At 49.1% G+C, this 24,249-nt stretch overlaps 6 protein-coding genes across 6 annotated transcripts; 2 read left to right on the plus strand and 4 right to left on the minus strand.

The window, feature by feature from the left end:
• Positions 1-10: 10 nt before the first annotated feature.
• DFJ58DRAFT_323894 (uncharacterized protein) lies at positions 11-2,553 on the minus strand. The gene is made up of 12 exons (XM_041379850.1): positions 2,480-2,553; positions 1,860-2,419; positions 1,718-1,807; positions 1,556-1,667; positions 1,459-1,503; positions 1,371-1,399; positions 1,189-1,312; positions 973-1,131; positions 728-920; positions 390-681; positions 219-334; positions 11-172 (listed from the first exon to the last, which is right to left on the minus strand). Exons 2-12 carry the CDS (start codon positions 2,116-2,118, stop codon positions 89-91), a joined length of 1,503 nt encoding a protein of 500 aa, XP_041250410.1. The 5' UTR covers positions 2,119-2,419; positions 2,480-2,553; the 3' UTR covers positions 11-88.
• Positions 2,554-4,799: 2,246 nt separating this feature from the next.
• On the plus strand, positions 4,800-12,372 carry DFJ58DRAFT_758742 (transcription factor/nuclear export subunit protein 2-domain-containing protein). The gene is made up of 23 exons (XM_041388307.1): positions 4,800-4,901; positions 4,961-5,411; positions 5,462-5,589; positions 5,645-5,759; positions 5,785-6,153; positions 6,203-6,280; positions 6,354-7,016; positions 7,067-7,607; positions 7,655-8,067; positions 8,115-8,288; positions 8,340-8,579; positions 8,632-8,711; positions 8,762-9,011; positions 9,043-9,064; positions 9,113-9,273; positions 9,324-9,387; positions 9,439-9,662; positions 9,717-9,901; positions 10,038-10,289; positions 10,340-11,486; positions 11,539-11,697; positions 11,750-12,074; positions 12,124-12,372. The coding sequence occupies exons 1-23, from the start codon at positions 4,837-4,839 to the stop codon at positions 12,306-12,308; spliced, it is 6,291 nt and encodes a 2,096-aa protein (XP_041250411.1). The 5' UTR covers positions 4,800-4,836; the 3' UTR covers positions 12,309-12,372.
• On the minus strand, positions 12,373-14,105 carry DFJ58DRAFT_758746 (uncharacterized protein). The gene is made up of 6 exons (XM_041388308.1): positions 14,037-14,105; positions 13,357-13,966; positions 13,108-13,302; positions 12,937-13,046; positions 12,699-12,871; positions 12,373-12,644 (listed from the first exon to the last, which is right to left on the minus strand). Exons 2-6 carry the CDS (start codon positions 13,625-13,627, stop codon positions 12,518-12,520), a joined length of 876 nt encoding a protein of 291 aa, XP_041250412.1. The 5' UTR covers positions 13,628-13,966; positions 14,037-14,105; the 3' UTR covers positions 12,373-12,517.
• A 1,469-nt stretch (positions 14,106-15,574) lies between these two features.
• DFJ58DRAFT_836493 (uncharacterized protein) lies at positions 15,575-16,884 on the minus strand (the record flags this gene model as incomplete). Its single annotated transcript, XM_041392299.1, has 8 exons — positions 15,575-15,753; positions 15,837-15,920; positions 15,947-16,089; positions 16,141-16,228; positions 16,354-16,424; positions 16,544-16,648; positions 16,729-16,801; positions 16,860-16,884. The coding sequence occupies 8 exons, from the start codon at positions 16,882-16,884 to the stop codon at positions 15,575-15,577; spliced, it is 768 nt and encodes a 255-aa protein (XP_041250413.1).
• A 609-nt stretch (positions 16,885-17,493) lies between these two features.
• On the plus strand, positions 17,494-20,033 carry DFJ58DRAFT_650914 (P-loop containing nucleoside triphosphate hydrolase protein; the record flags this gene model as incomplete). The annotated part of the gene is made up of 9 exons (XM_041381594.1): positions 17,494-17,856; positions 17,906-18,012; positions 18,062-18,662; positions 18,713-18,960; positions 19,015-19,125; positions 19,169-19,556; positions 19,612-19,689; positions 19,741-19,899; positions 19,953-20,033. The coding sequence occupies 9 exons, from the start codon at positions 17,494-17,496 to the stop codon at positions 20,031-20,033; spliced, it is 2,136 nt and encodes a 711-aa protein (XP_041250414.1).
• Positions 19,928-24,247, minus strand: DFJ58DRAFT_324189 (uncharacterized protein). The gene is made up of 9 exons (XM_041379851.1): positions 23,927-24,247; positions 23,506-23,865; positions 23,259-23,447; positions 23,079-23,207; positions 21,455-23,029; positions 20,926-21,399; positions 20,641-20,869; positions 20,405-20,583; positions 19,928-20,348 (listed from the first exon to the last, which is right to left on the minus strand). The coding sequence occupies exons 1-9, from the start codon at positions 23,930-23,932 to the stop codon at positions 20,181-20,183; spliced, it is 3,309 nt and encodes a 1,102-aa protein (XP_041250415.1). The 5' UTR covers positions 23,933-24,247; the 3' UTR covers positions 19,928-20,180.
• Between the last annotated feature and the right edge of the window lie 2 nt (positions 24,248-24,249).

Below are 24,249 nucleotides of genomic sequence, written 5' to 3' on the forward strand. Positions count from 1 at the left end.
AGCAACAGGTTGTACACTAGGGTTTGAAAATGGTATGTAGGATACTGTAATGTGCGAGGAATGTGAGTACAAGTTTGCAACATGGATTTCAAGTACTTGTTTCAGTCTCTCCCGAACAAAGTAATAAACTACTTATATCAGATTCTCCCGTATAATACCAAGTACAAAGCACCTAAACACCGTTAAACTTCTGCTACTTTGAGTGGAGAAAAACCCACCATCATGGCATAAAATGACAACAAAATGAATCCCTCTGCCCAGTTTGTTTTACTGTCGGCAGTTACGAAATTGACAAGGAAGCAGGCACCTAGGAGTAGTGCTACTTCAAAGAAATCTGATGGGCTCTTCAGCGTTGGCGGGCAATAGCATGATACTCGTCGATAACGCACCAAATAGCAAGTTGAAAGGCTTTCCGGTCCACCAGCCAAGCAGAACTAGGAACGGCATCCAGAGCAGGATGAACTGAATGCTCAAGTCAATAGCTTCAGCTTTGGCCATAGTATTGGGTGGTTCGCCGGGATCCTTGGTCTTAGACCATACTCGACGAAGAGTCTTGTGGCAAAAGTAGCCTGCTGCAACGGCACCATCCGCTGAGAAGGAAGCAAAGGGTAAGAGGACCAAGCCGAACCACTCCGACGTGATGCCGGAAACATTCCTCACAGGCTCGATGCTGTCCACCAACTACTGAAAGTCAACGAATATAGACTTATCGTTCGACGGCACTTACCCATTCTGAGGTCACAGCCACAATCGCAATGTCGAGAATCAGGAAGCAGATGCAAACCCATTGGTTAACCTCAGGCTCCTCTCGCTCTAGTTTTGCCTCGCGAGCCTTGTATTCGGGGGGTGTCAAAACATGGGTCAACGAGTTGTTTCCAGCACCAGGAGGGTTGTGATAGAAAATCCGCGAACAGATGTATCTGACAGCAGGCTTTGTCACGAGTTCGATGAAAGAGAAAGAAAGGAGCCTACATAAGAAGGAGCAACACTGCAAGCCCTCTGCTCATGCGCAAGAAATCAATTTGGGTGCTGCTAGTAAGGTCCGGGAGATCGCCATTGGCCGGTATCGCATTGGAAGTACTACCACTTATAGCTGCATAGAATGCAGCGGGCAATAACAGGGCCAACACTCTGTGCATGCAAGAAGCTGTCACTCATAGCTCCTCCAAATAATAAGGAAAAACGTACCCAACAGTAAGCAAAGTATGATTGAGTTGGGTGTGGATAGGGTGCAGGTCCTGTTCCCATATTTCGGCACCGCCTGTCAGAAAAGCGGCTCCAGGAACAAGGAGAAGGTGCAATAGGACCACACCTGCAAGATGATGTAGTTTGTCAATACTGGAAATAAAACAGATGTTTTGGGAGCTTACCAGTGATGGTCGATTGAAGCAGTTTGAGTCTTGTAAAGTATGTTTAAATCCACGCCGATGATTGCATGTTAGCTAACGGATTACTCACTCGCACTTGAGCAGGAGCATGATAGCGAGGGTCACCTCAACCGCACTGCAATTATCTAGGCTGTGAATACGAAACGAATGAAAAGGGTTCGCCTTACTTGTTCAAAGTGATCGTGAGCAAGTTGCCAAAATCCTGGCCACAATACAAAGCCATCTGTTCACCGCAGTAGTCGAACAAGCACTCGTGCGGGATAATTGTCAAGAGACAAACTATATAAGAAAATGAGCGCTGGTGATGAATCATTCGGCAAAAAACATACGTGAAAAAACAACGGTATGACTGTCAGCGAAACGCTGGTCGAAATGTGCCCACCATGCTACCGGCGTCAGGAGCAGCAGCACATTGAGCCCTGTGACAACCATGAGATACTTAACCACATCGCACAGGTGGCGGAGACGCACATGAACACCCATATATCTTTTTTATACTCTTCATCACGCCGACAGGTTTCCTGCCTCGTCCAAGGAAACGGTGCCAGATGGTTTTCAATCTCGGTTCCAGAAGCTCGCCACCAGTCTCGAGATCCTTAGGATCAACTGGACCTGTTTCTGTGGCCGAGAGCGGTTTGGGTGAGTGTTGCCCGATGCATTCCTGAGGGATGATTTGACTGCCTGTGATACTGCTGCTCTGTCGAGCATGGGCAACCCTACGCTCTGCCATGGACTAAGTACACTAGAAGGGGTAAGGGAATCGAACTATGGTGTGATCCTTGTACCTCACTATTATAAAGGGCACGCGTTATGTAGTGAGGCTGGTACTTATGTGAAGGTTCGGAGTCGCGAAACGACACTGCCGGTGAACATGGGCTTGGCGTGATTCGGATCTGATCAATAGGCGGTGACAAGTTACATGATGCGGCAGTCCACACTCTGTACAGGTCAAAGTGACTCGGACAGTCACGATTAACCGTCCCCATGGTCAGCCAGTGCAGCTACAAAAAGCTGCATTGAAACTTGAAAGCCTATCACAAATTGCAATATCACTGAGCTTGTTCGCCTCCGAAAAGACGCCCGAATCATACCTCCTGTCCGGACCCCGTGCAGGGATGCGTGGGTACCCCTTGGGTCACTAACCTCAGTTAATCACTGATCTCCCAGGCCTGCGGGTGCATTCAGATTAAGTTAGAACTAAAAATACACACGGTAGTCACACTGGCACTGATCACAGTGAGCACGTCGTTTGCACCGTCGTTGGATAAGTATATGTGAGCTCTGTCATAAATGAACTGTGTCGTTCGTTAGCGCGCTCGGCCTCTTAGTGATCAACATTCAGCTGGTCAGCACGCGAACGCATTCTCGTCTTACGAAATATCCCTGTACCTGCGCACAAGGGGAACAATGCCTTCCGAAGCTTGTATTTTACATAAGTAAGTCGAGAATAGAGTTTTACTCCAGCTTATACGCCGGCCTAGGCCTTGGTCCATATGTGAACCACTGACCTTCCACTTTCCCAAAGTCACCAGCAACATATCTTCGGCGCCCATCTTTCCATCCCTCCGTTAATAAAGATTAATAACGGTCTACGGATGATGCCAGTAATGGCGGCCATGTTCTGATTAACATGGGGTTCTCGGGGTAGCCAACGCTAGAGGATTATGTCATGCACGATACTTTGCAGCAGACTTGCGTTTGGGGCGTGCGTAGCGCCCTCCTCGGCAATCCTCGCCATCCTCTTACAAGGTTGTTTTTCATCCAGAATGTTACTCGTGAGATGTAGGAAGGAAGGCGTAGTCAACGATGGTGTCCATGACTTGACATCGCGACGCGCCATACGGCATGTTTGGGCTTCAGGGGGCCTGGCTCCCTAGGATACAACTGTGATGGCGGCGTCGATTTGGCGATAAGTAGGTGACGGAAGGCAACGGGAAACGCCCCGAATTGCTGTTCGCTACGCATAGCACCCGGGTAATGAAAAACAATGATTGCTGCTGGGCTGCTCGTCTTGTGTACATGAAAGGACCGAATTCTAGTTTGGTCCTACTTGCTACAAACATGTAGTGAAATATTCGTCCATCTTGTCCTCCCAAAATGCTTTTAGAGCTGTAACACAGTTCAAGCGCGAGATGTCAACTACCGTTGGAAGCTATATACAAGACGTAGAGGAAGTCAGAGGTGGTCGACCGGTCGAATGTTCCCCACCATCATCCGAATTCCACGAATATCCTAGGCTTGACCACACGTACCATGAGCACTTGAAAGGGTGTCAAGCACATTTTGTGCATTTGTAGAGGCCGTACAACCGGTAATAATGAGTCTGCCTTGCCTCTTTCAGAAAGAATCGGAGGGATAGGGGAAGATTTCGAGCGTCTTCGAAGTACGCAAACTCAATAGCTTCATCGATCGTATCTTGGTGGAACGTATGGATTGGACCAGTCGAGCTTCCGTGTCAACGCACAGTCGAATTTAGCACTGCCATTAACATTCGACTTCGGCTCCACTCCCGCTGTTCCATAAGCCACGCTGATAAGTGGCGCCATCTTCAGATTTGCTCAGACACATTTCGCCCATCCAGTGGTATTAGACAGCGATCGGACGGCACGCCCACCGCGGGGATAGGGTTCGCAACCAAGCTTTGTTATAGCATTCAACCGGGTATAAGTACGGTCACGGAAGAAACGTAAGCTCGTGCTTGCCTCCAGAGTCCAGACGGTCCCGCACGTGCTCGATATGTTCAAATTCGGTGGTATGATATCTTTTTCGACGTAATCCACAAAACTGAACCGAAGATGAGCATGAAAAGGTCAAACAAACGTCGTGCAGATCCAGGGAGTATCCAGACTAGGATTAGCCAGCGTAAAAAAAACGCATGCAAGAGAAGAAATGAGGGCCGGGAACAGTCGAGGGGCTTGTGTTTCAGGATAAACCGAGGATGTATTTGATTTTATATTTGTGAGTGTGCGAATGACGTCGACGTTTTTGGGAGCTGCGGCGATATTCGCGTGTCATGATGATGACGCAGATCGGTTTGTGGATTGATCACAAGCTTGCAATACCAGAAAAGGTGAGTGCGTTATATTGTGGAGGGCGGGGACGGCACATCGTAAGAGATGGAGCAGAGCTATTTAGACACGACTTTTTTTTGGCTTCTATCTGATCATGCAGCGTGTTTCAAGTTTGCGCCTTTGGCATGCGATAACCATGCGAGATGAACGGGGGTAAGGTCCGAGCTGAAGATATGGGCGTACCATGTAGATGGAAATGGAATGGAAAGTGAGTACATGATGGTAGTAGGGTTTTTGAATTCGATTGTTTGATTCCCAAGGTGTTGACCAATAGACCACAACAACCGTCAATAATACTATTATGGCTCTTGTGCAAGTCTGAATGGAAGTCTTGTACCGTGTTGTTCCTTCCCATACCCAGTTTGATACGCTGGGCCATGGATGTCGTTACGAAGGTGGAAGGCTGGATCACTAATTGGAGCAAAGAGGGAGAGTCCGAACTGTGCGTAGCTTTCTGCTTATTTTTTGTGGCGCCCAAACCTGACACCTTTGATTCGCAAGTCGAAATTTCCTCATTTCACCCCACTCGAATCCTTCCGACCTTATTTGCGCAGAGGCTCTCACGACTGCTTACCATGCCCTTCTTTTGTCTGTCCTCACAACCTGGCAGCCCAAGCAGAATGCCTTAAACGCGCAGGCTTTCGTAGCCTTCATCCAGTCTGTCCTCCTTGCGCTTCCGTCCTCCTCCTGTGCACGTGCAGGTCCACCCGTACAAAATATTGTATTCGGAGAGATTCTTGTGGATGTTCTATGGGCTACAGATGCTCAGCTGGATGAGTTCTTGGCAGACGCGAAGTCTGCTTTGGTGGGCTCTGAGCAAGCCTGTGGAGGCCAACAAGTAAAGGACACCCCCAAGAAAGACACTACGGATGGTGCAGGAAAGGCAGCTCTGCTGAAGCATTTTGTCGAACAAGACAAGGAAACCTTAAGCGAGCTCGTCAAAAGACTTCTGGTAAGTACCAGTACACAATTTTACAACATTCTGAATTTATCCACAAATAGTTCACTGGCATCGTTGATCTCGCCGTATGTCGAGAGCGCCTTGACTTGACTCTTCTTGCAAGTGCCGGTCTATTTTCGGATAGAATGGCGTTTGATAGGAAAGAAATACGAACTCGCACTGGGCTCTTGTGAGTCGAATGTAAACATTGAATCATTTATGTCGTCTGATTCTCGTGCACATAGCTATAAGCAGAACAAGTTTAACCTTCTACGTGAACAGTCCGAAGGTTACAGCAAGCTTTCGGTGGAGCTCACGAGTTCCTTGGGTCCTGCACACTCACATGCCGATGCTAGGCCGGTGGAAAGCTATGCTTCTATCGAAGACCGTGCGCGCCAAGTTTGGGAAAAAAGTCATCAGCCTCATTGGCTATTTCGACCTCGACCCAAATCGTGCCTTGGACATCATCTTGGATGTATTGTCAGTCAACGTGGCAACCCACTACACATTTTTCTTGGCGTTGCTCTCATTTTCTCCATGGACCGGACTGTATAGACGTCCTGCAATGTCCACTGCTAGCCGCATGGCCGTCGATCCCGTTACCGAAGAGTTTGGGGCTAAGAGCCTGGACGAAGTGTTGCAGATCACCGAAGCAAATGCTAGCGATCAGTCGACACCACTATCAGAAAATGATCGTGGCACAGAGTCTCGAGTGCTAGCACAGGTGCTTGGTTTCAAATTCTCCCATTACCAGGTTAGTCTTTTCGGGATGAATCGCTGCTTGCAATTCACTCGTCATACAGTCCTCAGAGACCCATGAACCGCCCCTGAGGAACCTCTATTTAACTGCTGCCATCTTGATCAGGGAGGGTTTTATTACCGTAGAAGATCTTTACCCCCCATGTGAGGACAAATTTCTGTCAAAGGCCTGCTGACCTCCTGACAATGAAACAGCTTACTCCAAGGGATGTGGACATTGAAACATATCACAAAGATTATCTTGCCCAGGTTCAGCAGCGCATTTCTGATGCTAAGACTAGTCAGCTCGCGATGGCAGCTCCTTTGGAATCTTCTAGCTCAAGCTCGCAACCTCGTGTAGAACCTACGGAGGTCAAGAAGAGCGCCGGCGAGTCCAAACCTCCTAACCAAATCGCTGGGCTGGTCAACAGCCTTCTCTCTGTAGGAGCCTTACGCCCGGCGATCGCTATTCTGACGAGGATTCCTTGGCTTGTTGACGCTCACCCCGAGTTGGCCGACCTGATCCTGAGGACTCTGAAGTATTCCATTGCTCCTCTGTATGATGCAACATTCGTCCTCAAAGAACGCAATCCGAGTTTCACGCAACCTCGTACACGGTTCAGCGCTACTGGAATACCGGCAGTTCCAATTCGTAAATATCAGCTATCCTTAATCGCTCCCACTCCTCCCAGCACTGCGTCTGTTGATTTCGTCTTTTTCTTTCCCGACTGGACCCAGCGCATCCCGCTTTGCACTTCCTTCGACGACATGGTAAATGTGATCGAGCCTTTGATGGGTTTCATTGGGCTGCACGTATCGCGCGACGCCTTGTTTGTTACAAAAATCACAAGGTTGGGGCGCTCACAGCTGTTATCAACTGTAAGTTATTCGTTTGCTCTTCTAACCGGTCTTAACTCGATCAATCATAGATTCCCTTGGATCCAATTTCCAGAAAACCGTCAGGTGAACCCGACTCGAACCATCCCGTTCGACAGTTCTGGTTCAAGCTTCTTCGGTTGTACTTTCTTCCTGCGCTCCCTCTCATTCGAGGCAATGCAGTTTGCACTGTCGACATTTGGAATGTCATTCGACAGTATGAGACGACTGCAAGATGGAGACTATACGGAGAGTGGAAATCTAGCTACACGTCTCATCCCGAACTTCGCATCCGACAAGTGCAAGCTGACCGTGAAAGCAAAGGCATTTTGCGACGTCTATCGCATAATACAATTGAGACGCTATCTGGAACAGTGGCGAAACTGGCTCATTCGAATCCCTGTATCTTCTTCATGAACGCCGTCAACCAGATCATGGCATACGACAATCTTGCCAATGTCGTTATACAAGCATTGCGATATGTCACCAATATGGGATTTGATGTGCTTGTGTATGTCATCCTTGAGGCTCTATCAAATCCAAATAAGAACCGTGTCAAGGATGACGGAGTCAACACTTCCGACTGGCTCCAAAGTTTGTTATATTTTGCTTTTTTTTACTGTTCTTAGCATTTATTTTAGGTCTGGCATCCTTTACTGGCATGCTTTTCCGGCGTTATAGCGCTGACCTGTCGCCCTTGTTGAAATACGTGGTTCACCAGCTGTACAATGGCCAGACAACGGAGATTGTCGTACTGCGGGAGCTGATTTGGAAGATGGCAGGCATCGAACCTCTTCCGAGCCTTTCGGACTCGCAAATCGCTGCGATGGCCGGAGGACCTGCTCTGAGAATTGAAGCCGTTGCCTCAACGACTCGTGGCGCTCGCCTTGACCCAGGTGACGCTGTCCTCAAAGGCCCACAACGGCTCGGGAAGACCATGTTAGAGACGAATTTAGCACTACCTCTCCTTATCCAAGTGGCACAGCAGAGGCAGTCCTGTGTTTTCAAAGCTCCTGATGCTCACTTGAAGTCTCTCGCTAGTTTGTTTGATACTGTAAGTTGGGTCATGTCATATGTTATACGCTCTCATCATTGCTTTAGACTCACGGTGTCCTGCTGCAATATCTGGATCTGCTTACCTCGCCAGCTGTAATCTCGCCCAAGGACTATGCAACGCGGATCCTACCTAGCCTTGCAGATCTTGGGGAGTTGTACGGGATAGCGCCTCCTATCTGCATGCAAATCATACGACCTATGCTGAATGCTACGATACTGGTGAGAAACATGATTGTCTTTGCCACACACAACAACTGAGTACTGTTGTAGAGTGCTGCCCAGGAGAAGGAACGACTTGCCAATGAGGAAGCGGAAAAGAGGTTGAAAGCACGTCTATCTGCGGCAAAGCGCGAGCCTTCCGCCGCTACCCCTAGGGTGGATTCACCCACTGGCGTAAACGGAGCCAACACTCCACGAGACACTGGTGATCAGAAGTCGTCAGCCGACGGTGTACCAGAAGATGCAGTGATGGATACCGAAGTGACTACGGCGACTCCAGCTCCGTCCGAGGTAAGCCACACTTGAAATAAGAAGAACAACGTTTACAAGCTTTTCTTGGCAGAGCCCCTGGATACCGGATCTAGAAGCTCTTTTCGACGACGTTAAGCAGATTGCCAAGAACAGTGCTCTTGATGTCATTGGGTAAGTTATGCTTCTGACGAGGTACCTGCGATATTCAAGACTTTACACAGGCCTGGTTTTTACCTAACTTTCTGGCAACTTTCCATGTATGATCTGGCGCCTCCGGCAGCCCGGTATGATGAGGAGTGTGCTGCTTTACGGACACTCAGCCGTCAAGAAGACTCCAAGTACATAGCGGCTGACCGTTCTGCGGACAGAACGAAAAGGCTGTCAGCGGGCTCTCATCGGGCTAAACGAGACAGATACAATGCTTTTGTGAACACTCTTGCTCAGGAGTTCAAAGAACAAACTGCCTCGAGAGTGTTCACGATTGAAACGACTTGCCCGAGAGAAGCATCATTGGTTCTCCCACAGTAAGATTCCTTCTGTAACATCTATTTCAATTCTTGACATCATTCTAGCCGAACATCGCTCATCGGTCCTGGCTTCTGCGATTATCGAGCATTGCATTCAACCGCGATGCCTACTATCGCCCATGGATTCAGACTTTTGTGCACAATTCATCAAAGTTATGCACACACAAGGGACTCCAGGGTTCCCTACTCTAGTGGTATACGACAAGGCATGTTCTTTTCGCTTTGTGATCTACTGCATACTTAGCAGTGTTGTTAGTTGCTTGGGGACCATGTGAAAGCTGTTGTCTTTTCCTGCAGCGAATACGAAGCCAAGAACTATGGTAAGTCATCTATATTTTATATCCATGGCTATCTGTAACTGTAGTTGCCAGGGCGCTTTTTACTGGGGATATTGACAGATCTCTGGAAGTGGGCTCAAGATGAGCAACTCTTTTTGATGGAGAATCGCACAAAAGTTGGTGGAAAGACTATTCTGCTTCCGGGTTTCCAGCATAGATGGTCAAATAAAGACCATGGCAGTATTGCTTCCGAGGACCTTCTGTCATGGACTGGGTTCAAGCAGATTCTCCGTAAATGGCATCGAAAACTGGGACGGGTATGTTTCTGGCAGTCCTCTGGTGATCAAGCTGACATTTATCCTTTTACACAGAGTCTTTTGAGCTGCATTGAGACAACGGAATTCATGCACGTCTACAACGCTATCATTGTGTTGAAAGAGATCCTTCCCGTTTTCCCCCTTGCTGCAGTGGGCGACGCTGGACCTGCCATCGACACCATAATGGAGAAGTTCCTGGAAAAGGAAGAACGCGGTGACCTCAAGATTCTAGGCCGAGCGTAAGCCTGTTTCTTTAGCTGTCTGGAACAATACTCATGGTTAACAGTTATTCCGCGAGTCTGAAAAAACGAGAGTCGTTTTGGGCAGTGCCAAAAGTCATTGCAAGCAAGGTACCATTCACCTGTTGCAGAGAAGAACCTTTTCTAACGTTCTTTCTACACAGTCTAATGGAGATCCCATGTCGCCGAAGCCAGCAAATTCGACAAGTAATCTTCCTGAGAGGCAAACTCGCACCCCGGCTCCCCCTAACGGTGCTGCAACGCCTGCGGCAGATCGAGTTAGCACTCCGGTCCCTCTCAACTCACTTCGTGCCAATGGAGCGGTCTCACAAGCTATCGTCGATCGACCCTCCACACCAGCAACGTCCACCAGGTTAGCCATCGACAGGCATGTACAGATCTTCATTTTGTTGTACTAGTCACTCATCACCTGTATAGTATTCCACGGCCAGAGAAAGTGAGGCGAGTACGACCTGAGAAGGATAGCGAATCGCCAGCTCCTGATGGTGATGCCAAGGGTGTTGCGAAGTCCGAAGCGATGGATATTGACGCGCCTCCGAAAGAACTGAAATCAACGCAAGCTCCACTCTCCGAACACATTCTTCGCCCTACCCCTCGTCTCCACCAAGGTTCCTCCCAAAATGCCCTTCTGTCTACTCTGTCTACTCCGACTGCCAATCCTAAGGATGCACCCAAACTTCAGCGGCCATCGTTGTCTGGTTCTGCGCCAAATTTGTGGGAACCTCCGCACTCACCACGCCCTAGAGCTGATGAGAAGCAGACACAGCCGTCCCCAAGTGAGGCTATGCCACCACCATCTGCTCCAAGCCAGACGATCTCGGCGCAAGAGCTGCGCGAGACTGCCAAACAGAGTATTGGCAATCGCCCACCAGATCGGGCCGATGATAAGCGATCTCAACCAGGCTCCGGTGCCCCATCACCAATTTCTCGTCGCCGCACTCCTTCTCCTCCACCTCGTCCTGGTACAAGAACTCACAGCATGGAGAGCCGCGGTAGTGGCCGACGTTCTGACCGTGGAAGTGGCGATGGTGATCGTCCTGATGACAGGCCATCTGACCGTGAGGCTCGGGTGGAGCCTCGTGCACCTACAGGGCGTAAGGACGCTGCCACGCACCTCCGAAGTGATAGAGGCACCCGAGAGCGAACATCCACCCGGGACAGTGATCGAGACAGGGAGAGCGAAAGAGACAGAGACTCTCGCCGGGACAGACATGGTGAAAGGGATCGCGACAGAGATAGAGAGAAGGAGCGGGATCGGGACAGGGAGAGAGACAGGGAGAGAGAAAGAGACAAGGACAAAGATCGTGATCGTCGTGACCGAGACAGAGAGCGTGATAGGGATCGCGACCGTGATCGCGACCGTCACCGCCGAGATGAGAAGGATCGTGACAGGGATTCGAGGAAAGATCGCGAGGTTTCCGGTCGTGGTCCTACTTCCGCAGCAGCTTCTGCCTCCCTGGACACTCGTAATTTACCCACTCGTCCTGATCCCACAAGGCACAGTAGCCGATCACAAGTGGGCGATGACGCACTCGGCAAGAGGAGACGTCCTATTGATGACGAGGTACTAATCTCACACTATATTCACTGTCACGCGAGTGCTTACCGTTTGGCAGGCTGACCGTAATACCAAGAGGAGCTCCCGTAAGGAGGGACATCGTGAAGATCGTACCCGCAGGTCAGAGAAGGAGAGTCACGATCGACCTCGAGAAACCGATCGGCGTCGGGAGCGAGAAGCACCTGAAGCTGAACTACGCCACCCTCTATCTGAACGAGTACGTCGCTTTCGTACTTCCCATCGTCATGTTGCTCATGATACGGCCTTAGCCTAGCGAGAAGCGATTACCAGAGGGTCCTAAAAATCTACCTCCTAGTACACCTTCTGCACCACGGGCGATGGCATCTGGGGATGCGTCCAGAGCTAAACCCGATATTCCTCCTAGCCGAAGTGGTGGGGACTGGAAGGGTCCGCGTGACCATGGCTCACACACGTTCCCGGCCTCCACCAGTGGCGGGCTGAGCCAGGACGTGGCTCCAAGTTTACGTTCGCGCATTGGCGACAAAGAGCCTCCCCGCACTCCTCAAGCACCGTACCGCTCTGAAGTTCCGCATAAGGACGACGACCGCGACAACAGAAAACGAACTCTAGCAGGTATGCAATCCTCTTGGATTCAACGTATTCATGGCTCACTCTAACGAAGATCGCGATAAAGATGTTGGCGAGGCCGCCATCTCCGCTGCAGGAGAACTCTCGTTACAGCCTCCGAAGCGGCCACGAATTAATCGTAATCGGTACAATGCCCATGCCCTCCAGACTCACGGTTTAGCCAAAAGGACCTTGCCTATAGATCCACAGGCTGGGGATAAGTCTCGATCAACACGTTAGCGCGAGGTCCCTTCACTCCAGTTTACCCTGCTATCTGAGTTCTGCAGTATATATCGTTACATTACATAGTACACAAATGAATTTGACTGATGCTCCACTCTACACAAGTGATGGATTATTAGATGGTATGTAGCTGTGGTGAACGAGTGACTCCGAGTTGAATCGATAATATCCCGAGTTGAATCGCGGTAGGTGGCAAATAGCTGTGGTCATTTTTTAATCAAGGTAAGGAATTCCTCTCGAGTCTTTTGCTGAGTTCGGAAACAGCCTAGCATGCAGGAAGTGACAGTGATGGAACCTGGTTTCTGTACACCACGCATGGTCATGCACATATGGCTATGTAGAACCGAAACACTGAGTGTAAGAACGTCAGGCATCGTAAACACTTACGTCGCTTCCATAACGACTGCGACTCCGCGGGGCTTAATTGCCTCCTGAACGGCGATAGCAATCTGTTTAGTTAACCGTTCTTGAACCTGCAGACGACGACTGAAAGTTTCGGCAATGCGCGCAAGCTTGGAAAGCCCAAGCACTAGCTGATTTGGGATGTATGCGATAGCGACCTATGGAGAATTCCGAGCATGATTTATGAATGTCAGTGGCACGCGTAATATCGGAGGCCACATACTTTTCCTGTAAAAGGAACCAAATGATGTTCGCAAAGGCTGGAAAAATCGATTTCACGGACTAGAACCATCTCATCGTGATCCTCTGCAAACACTGCATCGTTGATTACATCTAGAAAGGCGGAAATGAAATAATGAGGACGGGATTAGAGCAGAGATAAGCTGGATTTTACCTGCCAAGCGTTCCTCGTATCCCCGAGTCATCCACATCATGGCCTGAGCAAACCTCTCTGGCGTCTTCAACAAGCCTTCCCGGTTGGGGTCTTCTCCGATACATTCAAGAATAGTCCGTACCGCAGAGACCATCATTTTCTCGCGCGCAGCGCGGTCTGTTGTGGTCTCATTTAAACGAGACACAGTGGACTTCGCTGTCAGCAAAATGAGTATCATTGGGATGCCATTCGAGTATCATTGAGACGTACCGGGCCACCCAAGACCATGAGGGTCAGGAAGTGGGCTTCCTCCCTCGACAGTACGAGGGAACTGGGTGAGAGGCGTCGAGATACCCGAAGCAGGTCGAAAGCCATAACCCTCTCGGGTTTGAGACCAACTGAGACGTGATGCATTGGCTGATGAAGGAACACTCTCAGACTGCGGGTTCCCGTCTTGGTCATTTGACCTAGTATTCGATTCGGATTGTTGAAGTTCTAGTTTTCGTAAACCGTTTGACAAGAGCTCGACGTGAGATGTCATTTGAACCGAATTCAGGGGGTGTTTAGAGACCTGCTCAATGCAAAGAAAAAGAGACAAGTGAATCCTTATCGCGTAGCGAGAAAGACTGAGCCGTTGTCAGTACAGCTGCCAACTTGCCGGTGATTCGTGAGTGTGAACGCTGTCCGGCAAATTTGGCGGGCGCTGTCACTGACTCACTGGCAGGACCCCGGCTGCTCCCCGTCACACACGCATGCACATTTGCTTCCGAGGCTGTCGGGTGGTCAGCGACTCAGTGCACTCCGGGCATGTTTGCAAAACGATCCAACGAGTGATCCGAGTGCCCTGCTACATCCCTTCCGAAGTACTTCGGCTCCCAGGTACGTGCAGCGTAATGCCAAAACCTCATCAGCCGCAAACTTCCCTGGCTTACCCGATCGCGAGTAATAGGAACAGCGGAGGCACGAACGGGACAACTTTCTGGCGCTCGCCAACGCGAACATGAATAGCAACGGCGATGGGTCACCTAAACCTACAACTCGGGTTGTTCATTACCCATTACTTAAGTTGCCTGTCCGGAATGGCAATACCCGCTATGCTCATCTTCAAGTTTCATTGCCGCATCAAACTCCACTCGTTCGTCACTAGTACTCTCGCTGCCTTGTTCAGTGATTGAAGGCGCGCTTTTGGCGCCTATGCCCTTGTATAGCTACTGCTGACCTCCGCCAAAGCCCACCTTCCCTCCGCACAACTCATTATGCCGCCGATAACAGTGTCCGGCAGACACGCCGTCACGGAGTTATCGATGTTTTCGGCCTCAGCCGCATCTCCCAGGCCTGCAGGTATGGAGAATTGTACTGCTCGTATCTTTTCGGCATCATCGCCAGGTATTCTAAAACACGAGCCTGTGCCGCTACTGCCGCCATCCTCTGCCACACCCCCGAGCTGGCTTTCCAGATTAAAAAACAACGAATATTCTCCTCGCAACTACTACAGGACACCTCTCGCACTCGCGAACAGCAATGATGTCTTCGACGTATTGCCCGTTTCGAGATGCTTCGTCAAAGTTGGACAAGCTTAGAACATGGAGTCTACATGTCCCCTGGGTAATTTGTTCGGAAATACAAATTTCTCATGTCTCCATAACGTTGTGTTTGCTTTACTTGCTTTTTCTTAAATCACCTTCCATCTTATGTGATCTACTAAATAGAAAAAAGCTAAATAAACACTCCGACATTTTCCTGGTGACTGAGCGAAAGCAGGAAGTGGTGGGAGGTTGGACCTCCGGAGGTCACACTCGGCGTGTGTGGGGGGTACTGGTGAGGGGCTTGGTGCGGTTGCGGTTAGGCCAGGCACGTGGCGCGAATTGATTATCGGAGGCTAGGTGTGGTAGGCGGAGGAAGACTGCAGGGTTGAGGGTACAGTGGGGGTTAGCAAACGCGCGATAGCAAAGTGTTTACAGGTACTTTCATATCGATAGGCCGGATTTGTCTTACCAGTGACACTAGAGCTGGACAAACAAAAGGGCCCCGCTTATTACGATACCTTGATATGGCGTAAGAGAACCGACAGCCAAATATAACTAAGCACTACATATTTCTCCGTTGATTTAAACTTTCGGTTACAGCCTGAGCCTGAGGTCAGGCCACAACCTCTCCAGCAGCGGCTGGAACAAAACATCTGTAAACAGATGCCAGCCACCGGTGGAGTGTGAACTAAACGTGCAGTGCCGAAACCTCTAATCTCTTCCTAAACATTATTCATCCCCTCGAGTTTTATTGGCTGGCATTTGTTAAATGTTTTGTTCCAGCCGAGGTTGGGTGGATAAGGTTGGGCTGCGTTTGAAAGTTTTGCGCATGTTTCCGGTTTACTAAGCATTACACAGTAGACTGCCACCCTCAAGTGTCCCTTGAGTGTAAGTAGTCCGGTAAATCATCGGAGAAATAGGTATTTGGTCTGTGGTTTGTGTACAGTGAAAGCTTGTTGTGATTATAATCTACAAAAAATGTGCGACAGTCGTGAGCTGAGCTCAGGGGCGTTGTCAGAACTGGCAGCGGACTCCCGAGTCCCTCGCCATTCTAAGGGTATTCCGCCCTTGTTCCGCCCGAACAGTATCGTAAAGGGCGGGGCCCTGAACAGTTGTTTGTCCAGCTCCACAAGTAAATAGACTAGTGGTAAGACGAAACAATGAAATCTGGTCTTTTGATATGAAAGTAGCTGTAACCTTATATACGGGGAGAAAATACCTTACCGAGCGGTGGTGGAGGTCTTGACTTCTGCTGTAAGTGAGGTAATACACGTGCCTTGTTCTTGTCAACATTTGGCAGCCGAAATACTTCGGAAGGGTAGCAGGGCACCTACGACTCTTCAGAGATGCGTCCAGAGAAAATAAAACCCAATATGGCACTTCAGCAAACCAGGCCGCCGTGGACTTTTGAAAGGGAGCTTTTGTTCTCGATATAAGCCCGTAAAACGTTGATTTTATGTTAGTCTTCCCTAGAGCCCTTGATAGACGAAGAAAGATAGTCGTTCCTTCTAATTTTATATTGACATACAGGTGGGAAGCTCCTGGACGGTTGCAGTGCGAGAAATTGTCGTCGCAGATCAACGAATGGTCCCGAAAGATCGCATCGGCAGGCCTGTCTAGGTACTACGCCAGTAAGAGAGTGACAAGCAAACATAGAGAGGATAGAGAAAGAAAGTAAATCACCTGGATATGATGCTGGTCAAAGAAGAAAAAGCAACGAATACACTGTCATGTCGGGTACCTTTGATCAGACCGCTACCAATAAGTCTTGCTTTGTGCAGGCGCGCAACCAATATAGCAGGCCTGAGAGCACTGCATGATAAGTTGATAACATCACGCTAGTGGATGTGTATTGCGTCTTGCGATGCCCAGGAGATTGTTACTGAGATAAATTAACACGTATAGTGATATCAAGACGTGGCACAACTGACGTTGTGGTTCCCCCAGAGATGATCATGATGGTAGTAGCTGCAGTCCATGCAAACTGGAGCGGGAGTTGTAACAGTGGGCTGGGCGCGTTCAGTTCGCCACGTTGCCTATGCATGAGAAATTGAAGAATCATTTCCAAGAATCAATAGTCGAAGACGTACGTGTTCGATTTCATATGAGTGGATACTTGGCAAATTCATTATAGTTACCGTTGACCGCATGTCTAGACTCTTTAATCTCGAGTAACATCCCAGCGGCCTCTCGTAGTCACATCAATTTATGTATTTGGTCTATGAATTTATGAATGGTCAAACCTACCTCTGATACGGTGACCGTCCGACATCGGGAGACTCTGGAGTCTAGTACATGACGTACTATCTTCGTCGTACTATCACTGGCAGTGCCACGGGTTTTCGGGCGGTGTGTCGGAGAAGCCGGGGCCCTTCCGTTGTCACCCAAAAACGGCTATTTGAAAGGATATATGTCTTGATAGCTCAAGCAACCCGCGTTTCACAACCGGAGGCGTCCCATACTCCTCCAAGTTGCCGTTACTAGTAAGTAGGTTGGGGATGAAGTTCCAGGATGTTCCTGACACTCACTCGCGTTCTGTCACATTCCTTTATTGTCGTGTAAGAATTCTTATTCGCCCTCCTGAATGCTCACGCAATGATTTATGCCACCCTCTTTCATTCCTAAATCGTTCTAAAGTTTCATAAACCCCAAGATGTGTCTTCTCACTAGTTTTATGTCCCGGGACAGGTCTGCCAAACTCGTCCTGCACCGCTGGTGAAATATCACCTCGGATCTCATCAAAGTAGTAAGACGACATACTGTTTGTAGCGGAACAAAAAGCTTTGACGTGAACCACCGAAAGGCTGTGACCCGGGACTCTTCATAAACCGGACGCTGTTTCCGGAATGGTTTCGTGGCTCACCGTTCGTATTCACCGAGAATGTGTCGAGGGTTGAAGCCTCGCGGCCTATGCTCCCCTTCACAATTCAACAATGACAATCGTGTACGCCCCAACCAAAAGCAAATGCCTTTAACGTCATGCCGCTGCATCCAAAAGGCATGGCTAGCCTCTCGTGTCATACCTCGCCGTAGAGGATCATACCTCATGCCCGGCGCACATCGCCCCATCAACGAGGAAAACATCCGATTAGCCGTCACAATCACTCGTGGTTGCGTGTTTGACTTGTTTAGAGTCCTTTGGAGTCTGCATCCGGTTCGCACCACACTCATGATGATCATAAACGTGGTTCGGGGCATGTTTCCTGCGTTCAGGGGCTATTCACAAGCAATGATTGTTGATGAGGTTGGTGAACCTTACATGTTTCTTTCGTGTCTCTAACTTGGTCCCAAAGTTGCAAAATCTGATCTCGTCTGGTTGCTTCACTTGGTCACGCCTACTGAAGCTGCTGATCGCTGAAATATGCCGAAGAGCGGTCGAAACTGCGGTCGACTCCTTTGCGTACGTTCACATTTTCAGACTGCGGAATCATTTTCACAGTTAAAAATAGTTCTGCAAATGAAACCGTAGTTCATGATTCGGTGCGCTTTTTCGTGGAATATCAGCAGATTGCACAACGTCTGAGGCTCGACATCCCGACACTCGCGGATCCCGTCGTGAGGGACTGTCTGCAAGAGTCCGATCTATTCGTTAGGTCATTTAACGGCATGGGCGGGTTTGGGCTACTTTCGCCGTTCGACTTTGTTCAAATTCTAGCGCAGATATCCGAGCTTGCATCGTATCTTTGGGTGTTGTTGACCTTAACGGGTGGCTCTACACACATGGGTGCTTTATTGCTATCTATTCTTTCCGCCCTATTCCCCCTTTTCTTGGCCCGTTGTGGAATCGCTTCTTCACATCCCGACTCGACTTATACAAGCAAGGAGGCTCGTACCGCGGAACGTCAGGAGAAGCTCCGAAATTTGGCCTACAATGACACTCATCGACCGGAAGTCCTGCTCTTTGGGCTCGGACCATGGATACTGCATTCCTGGGCAAATGCTCGCAAGGCGATGATGTATGACGAGCATTTGTCACCACTTAATCAACCTTCATTGTCACAAATACTACACCAGATAAATGTATCCGATCTGCTGTTCGCGCTTCAGAATGTGAGTTGCCACTCTTTCGACGGTCAACAGGAAGTGTCAATTTTTCGTAGATTCCAATGTTCCTGATGTTTCAGTCCTCATCTGCGTCACTGGGATCATTGGCACTGTATCGGAGCTCAATCCAGTCGGTGGTTTATACTGTTGGAAACCTGGTCAATACAGTTCGCATGGCATTTCAAGGAATATTTTTCATGGGTGCCTTTTGCGCCGCCATGAACATTGAACCTCGACTGACACCTCTGAGCGAAGACGCGGAAATGTATCCTAGTATAACTAATGGCATGAAGATTGAAGCGAGGTATTTAAAACAATCTGTCCTTTCAAGTGCATTTACCTTCTATTTCCGCGACAGACATCTATCATATACATATCCAGGAAGCAAGGAGCCATCACTGAAAGACGTTACGTTTAGTCTAGAAGCCGGTGAAAGTCTTGCAATAGTCGGGTACAATGGTTCAGGCAAGTTCCGCCAGAAATTTCATTCATGTCCATATACTCATTAGAAGATGTCCAGGAAAGTCCACTCTTGCCAAAGTGCTGCTGCGAATTATAGATTTCGACCAAGGTGATCTCCTTGTCAACGGTGTGGACATCCGTCGGTTAACTCCGAGCGATTACCACCGTCATGTCACCACCGTCTTCCAGGGGTTCTCTAAATACAGCTCGACCGTCAGAGAAAACGTTGGATTGGGCTATGTTCAAAATTTGCAGTCACCCACGGCCATCGAGCACGCCATGCGTCTCGGTGGTTCAGATGGATTTGTGGGTGCATTACCAAACGGGATGAAAACCAAGCTAGATGCCTCGGGTTTTGAGTTCACGCCGTGGTCATCAGCGTCAGGTTCATGTCATGGTATGTCCGCACGGTTGCAGCATGGTTTGTCTGGTGGTGAGGTAAGTTCGCCTATTGCCATACAGGCATAGGATCTTGAACTAAGTATATTATCAGTGGCAGAGAATAGCCATTTCTCGGGCATTCATGCGCGCAGATCGGCCGGAAGTTGATCTTTTACTGTTCGATGAACCTGTGAGTGTGTTACATACCTGCCACACTGATTACATCTCATTTCCGAGGTAGACATCATCATTGGACGGTTGTGCTCAGAACAAAATTTTTGACACTATCGACAAGGTTTCTCGCTCCCCCCAAGGCGAAAGAATCAAAACAGTGATATTCATCACTCATCGTTTGTCAACTGCCCGTCGGGCGGATAAAATTGCAATGATGGAAAACGGGGTAAGTCAATCACCGCGTGGGGAGTCTCACGGCCTAACGCCCTTCATGTGCAGTCAATAACTGAGTTCGGCAGTCATAATGATCTATTGAAAAAGGGTGGTTCATACGCCACACTATATAAAGCATCCGTTTAAAGCGGCAGATGTTCTTCCCTTCGCTCTCACCCATTCATTTTTCCAGATGAACTATTTTGCATACTTCATAGACTGCAATTTCAAACAACACTCATGATTTTACTTACACATGTGGAGCTGTTAATGTACCTTAGACATAGCTGTGCATCAAAACTGATCGCTCGTAGAATGGTCCATGTATACTACGATGCCATCACGAATGTATGCGTCCACATTTTTACCTTCCAGTGGCTCAGCGATGGCCAGTGGACTGTCGCAGAAGCCAACTACAAGGCCAGCGTCCCTGATTCCTTGAATCAGTGAAGGGACCTGCAACTTGAATTACATCAGGGGGTGAGAGAAGTTATGGCGCCACGTGGTTGGTATCTCACCAATAATTTCGGATCGAAGAAAACACCCAAAAGGTTATTTCGCTTTGCAAAGTCGACGCCAGCAGCTACGCTAGATGACCAATAATGACATCCGGGACTTATATCATCAGCACGGTATCTCGTCGACGCTCGATGCCCCTGGTCAATTTGGCCGCATTGAGATGAAAAAAACACCGGATCTGGTCATACAATAAGATAAGATCTGGCTCCATAATATGAGTCGGGGAAGCACTGACAATTTGGTTGTTTCCAATTCAGTGCTACACAGACTTGTGGCGAAAATGAAGTGAATGCAATTCGGCGACGAGCGAACGCTCCACCTAAAGCCGAAGAAGTCTGCCGAATTGTGCGCAGCACGCTATCAACAGCTTCATTCAGGTCCACTTGGCATCTGATGGAACCACGGTCTCGACGCTTGGCAGGCAGAGCCAACTCTAACGTAAGGCCGAGTTGCGTAGGAAGTACCTGCAAAGCAAATTACTTCAAAGAGACGATCGAGCATCACAAGATTAAGCCCAAACCTGCATAACATCCGCAAGAGTAATCATACTGTGTGACAGCATTCTGGACCATTCTTGCGCAGATACTGCTGTTTTAAGCGACTTATTATCGCGCTCCAATCGACTTGCCAAAGCCTGGAACTGTTCCAGATTGACATCGGAAACGCCAAGGTCAAAAGAGGTCTCAGGTAGAAGATAGTCGCCGAATATTACAGAATGCAGGTCGCGCGTGACTTGCACGGTGATATGCACGTGATTCCCGATCAATGATGATAAGGTTAATGTGTGCAACGGGGAGGGGGCATTGGAATGTATGGAGGGTGACGTATATGTTGAATCCAGTGAGTTGGGAGATTGCTGCCACGGCAGTGATGTCTGCGAATTGGAAGGTGTGCCTCTGGGTATTGCCATTGATTTCCAGTAGGTTTCCACCGCTCCGCCCACTTCCAACGTAACACCTTGAAATGGTGTTATGATATTGATTGAGACAGTAACCTGAAATGGATGGTCAACTGAGCGTCTGGTATGGTGATGGCTAAGTTAACCCTACTTCTCCGATACTATGAAGACGAGTGTCAAGGATGGGAAGCGTTACATCTGATACGCCATCAAGGCCTTGGAAAACTGATGGATGAGCAATCGCACGCCCAATCGTTTTGGTTCCGAAACTGGGGTATATCGAAAACTCCAAGCTCAACCCTTTCAACGACGGGGATTGGAAGACAAACACATCGCAATCTTCCATTTGAGGTAATAGAATACTGTACGGAGCAGCATTGACGCCAGGACCAGCGGTAATTACCATTTTCAGGGGCTTTGAAGATGGAAGTGACAAATTGGGCGCAATGATAGAGCTGGTCAGACGAGGATGGAGTGTTACACCCGCGCCTTGGAAAAGGTTATTATTGACGGTAACTTCGACGAGATAGTTCCTGTCCAGATAATTATGCCCGTATACGCGATGCGGCATGATCGGGGGAGGAAGTGATAACGAAGGAATCTGATCAAACTCGGAATCCACTTGCATTTCTGCCTTATCTAGGGAAGACTTGGGGCCGAGACTAACGATTTCCGTGGCGTGGGGTACCTTGGCCGCAGCTTCGATGAGGATTTCTACAGATTCTCGATGTCCATACCAGGCCGCATAATGAACCGCCTGATGTCCTATTTCATCAGTCAAGTCCATCCGAACACCAGCCTCCAGAAGAATTCGAAGGCAAGATGCGCGACCCTGGCGCGCGGCGTGAAAGAGGGGCGTCCACTCGTGGTACCTGTCTGGAGTATCGCAACCTCCATGGCCCAGAAGAAGCTTGACAACCTCAGCATGACCGTCCCGTGCGGCAAGATGTATAGGATATTCGCCATTGCTATTTGGCATGCAACGTGCCCCTCTTTTCAGAAGAAGAGACACGATTTCCAAATGTCCATTCTCACTGGCCAAAGCCAAAGGAATTAGATTGTCGTTCGGCGCAGTGAATGATGGCGAGATGCACTGGTCGCACAACAGCACTTGTACACATTCCGGACTTCCCCGCAAGGTGGCATAGACCAGAGGGCTGCAATTGTCTACATCGAGAACGTGTGGAGGTAGGGAAGCTTCCAAAAGCCGCTTGCAGACATGCGCATACCCATGCATCGCCGCATAATGTATGGCAGACCGACCATAAACATCAAGCTTCTCTGGCTGTGATGACTTCTCCAAGCACATATTGACGAGGCGAAGAGCCCCCGCGGCAGCTGCTTCGTGGATGCACGTTCGTCCATTAATATCGTCAACGAAGTCGAAGTCGAACGGGACCGTGATGCTAGCGAGTACTAGATCCGCTAACTCAGGTGGTGCATCGACGATAACCCTCCACAGCACGCGGGTGACATTGATTCTACCTCCATTCTGTATACCAAGAAGATCCGAGTGGTGAACAAGATCCTTGATAGAGGCTTCATCCGAGTTCTCCACGGCTCTTCGTAGATCATGTTCAAAATCGCGGAACGGTCCTGCGTACATATTTTTCTCGATGAAGCTCACGACATCATGGGCAGCCGGACCTTCAACCTTCAAGCTAACAGATAGGTTCGTGATATCCAGGAGGCAGGATGCTACGGTATCAGACAGCTCTGATATGAGCTGTCAAAATACATCAGGACACTTCAAACCAAGCGATTACGTCACTCGCCTGCCTATTGAACACTGGTTGGACCTCAACCTGCCTGGTGAGGTAGAGCTCCTTCGTTGTTGACCGTGACCTCTTATCCCATTTCTTCAAAATCTTCCTGAATCCTGTTGCGTTCATTTCGATAAATTGCTGAAAGGAGTTAGTTCGGGTTACACATAACTCGTGTGATCATTGAAGTACCTGGAGTTTTCCAAGATCTCTTTCAAGGAGACGGAAGCCCTCCTCGACAGCACTCCACTCGACATGGTTCACAGTCGTTTCCTCGGACGTATCAGGGAGCCCGCGCATTGCTGCGGCACGCCTCTTGGAGAGCAGGGTCTCCAACCGGAGCTTCAGCTCTGCTTCTTTCTGCAGGTAGAATGTATTGATCTTGGATGACCCGATGGCATTAAGCCTCATGTAATAGACACTTTGGTAACAGACACACCTTCTCCAGTTCACGCTCTAACTTGAAGAAGAAAGCGGCTTTGTGCGCCTGGAAGTCAGAACCACGATCGTCGTCCTGTTGAAGAGCAGACAATATAGGTGGTTCCTCCGGCTCATCTTGCGTTATCGGCTCGACAAGATTTGTATCTGGTTGGGCTGATACTGGGACTCGGATTGCTGGGGTTCTATTCTGTGAAATAGGTTTTAAGATATCGGCTGGGCGGACACCAAGGGCTAATGCAGCAGCTTCGGACGCAGGTCGATTAGCAGTAAGGGACGAAATGATCTTCTTGAGAAATTTGTAGTCCAGATAGTATGCAGACCATCCAGGGACCTGTTCTGCCTGGATTTGTTTGCCGAACTGTAGATCGCAGCGTCGGTAAAAGCTCAGATCGGCAAAAAAGTTGTATGGGGAGCCTGACCTTCATACTAATGGTCGTTTATTGTTCAAACTCGAGAACGGGGACTGCAACAAGGTGGTAGCTGGTCAGACCATGATGCCAGTGGTTGTCCCAAGAAGGGTTTCGGAAGAGCTAACCTCAACTCCCTGAATTTCATGCACGTGCGTTAAATGTTGTAGAGTCAAAGTGCCCAGATAAATATATGTCGCCAAGGGCCAATACGATATCGATAATTTTGTTTGGCAGTTCTCTTGATAGGCTTTCGCGCGATTCACGCAGAGTCTTTTAATTGTGACGTATTACTTGTGTACTAGATGGCGGTTCGGAATATGATTATGATACAT

The sequence above is a fragment of the Suillus subalutaceus genome (genome assembly GCF_016647625.1).
Source record: "Suillus subalutaceus strain FC151 chromosome Unknown DFJ58scaffold_4, whole genome shotgun sequence".
Lineage (NCBI taxonomy): Eukaryota > Fungi > Basidiomycota > Agaricomycetes > Boletales > Suillaceae > Suillus > Suillus subalutaceus.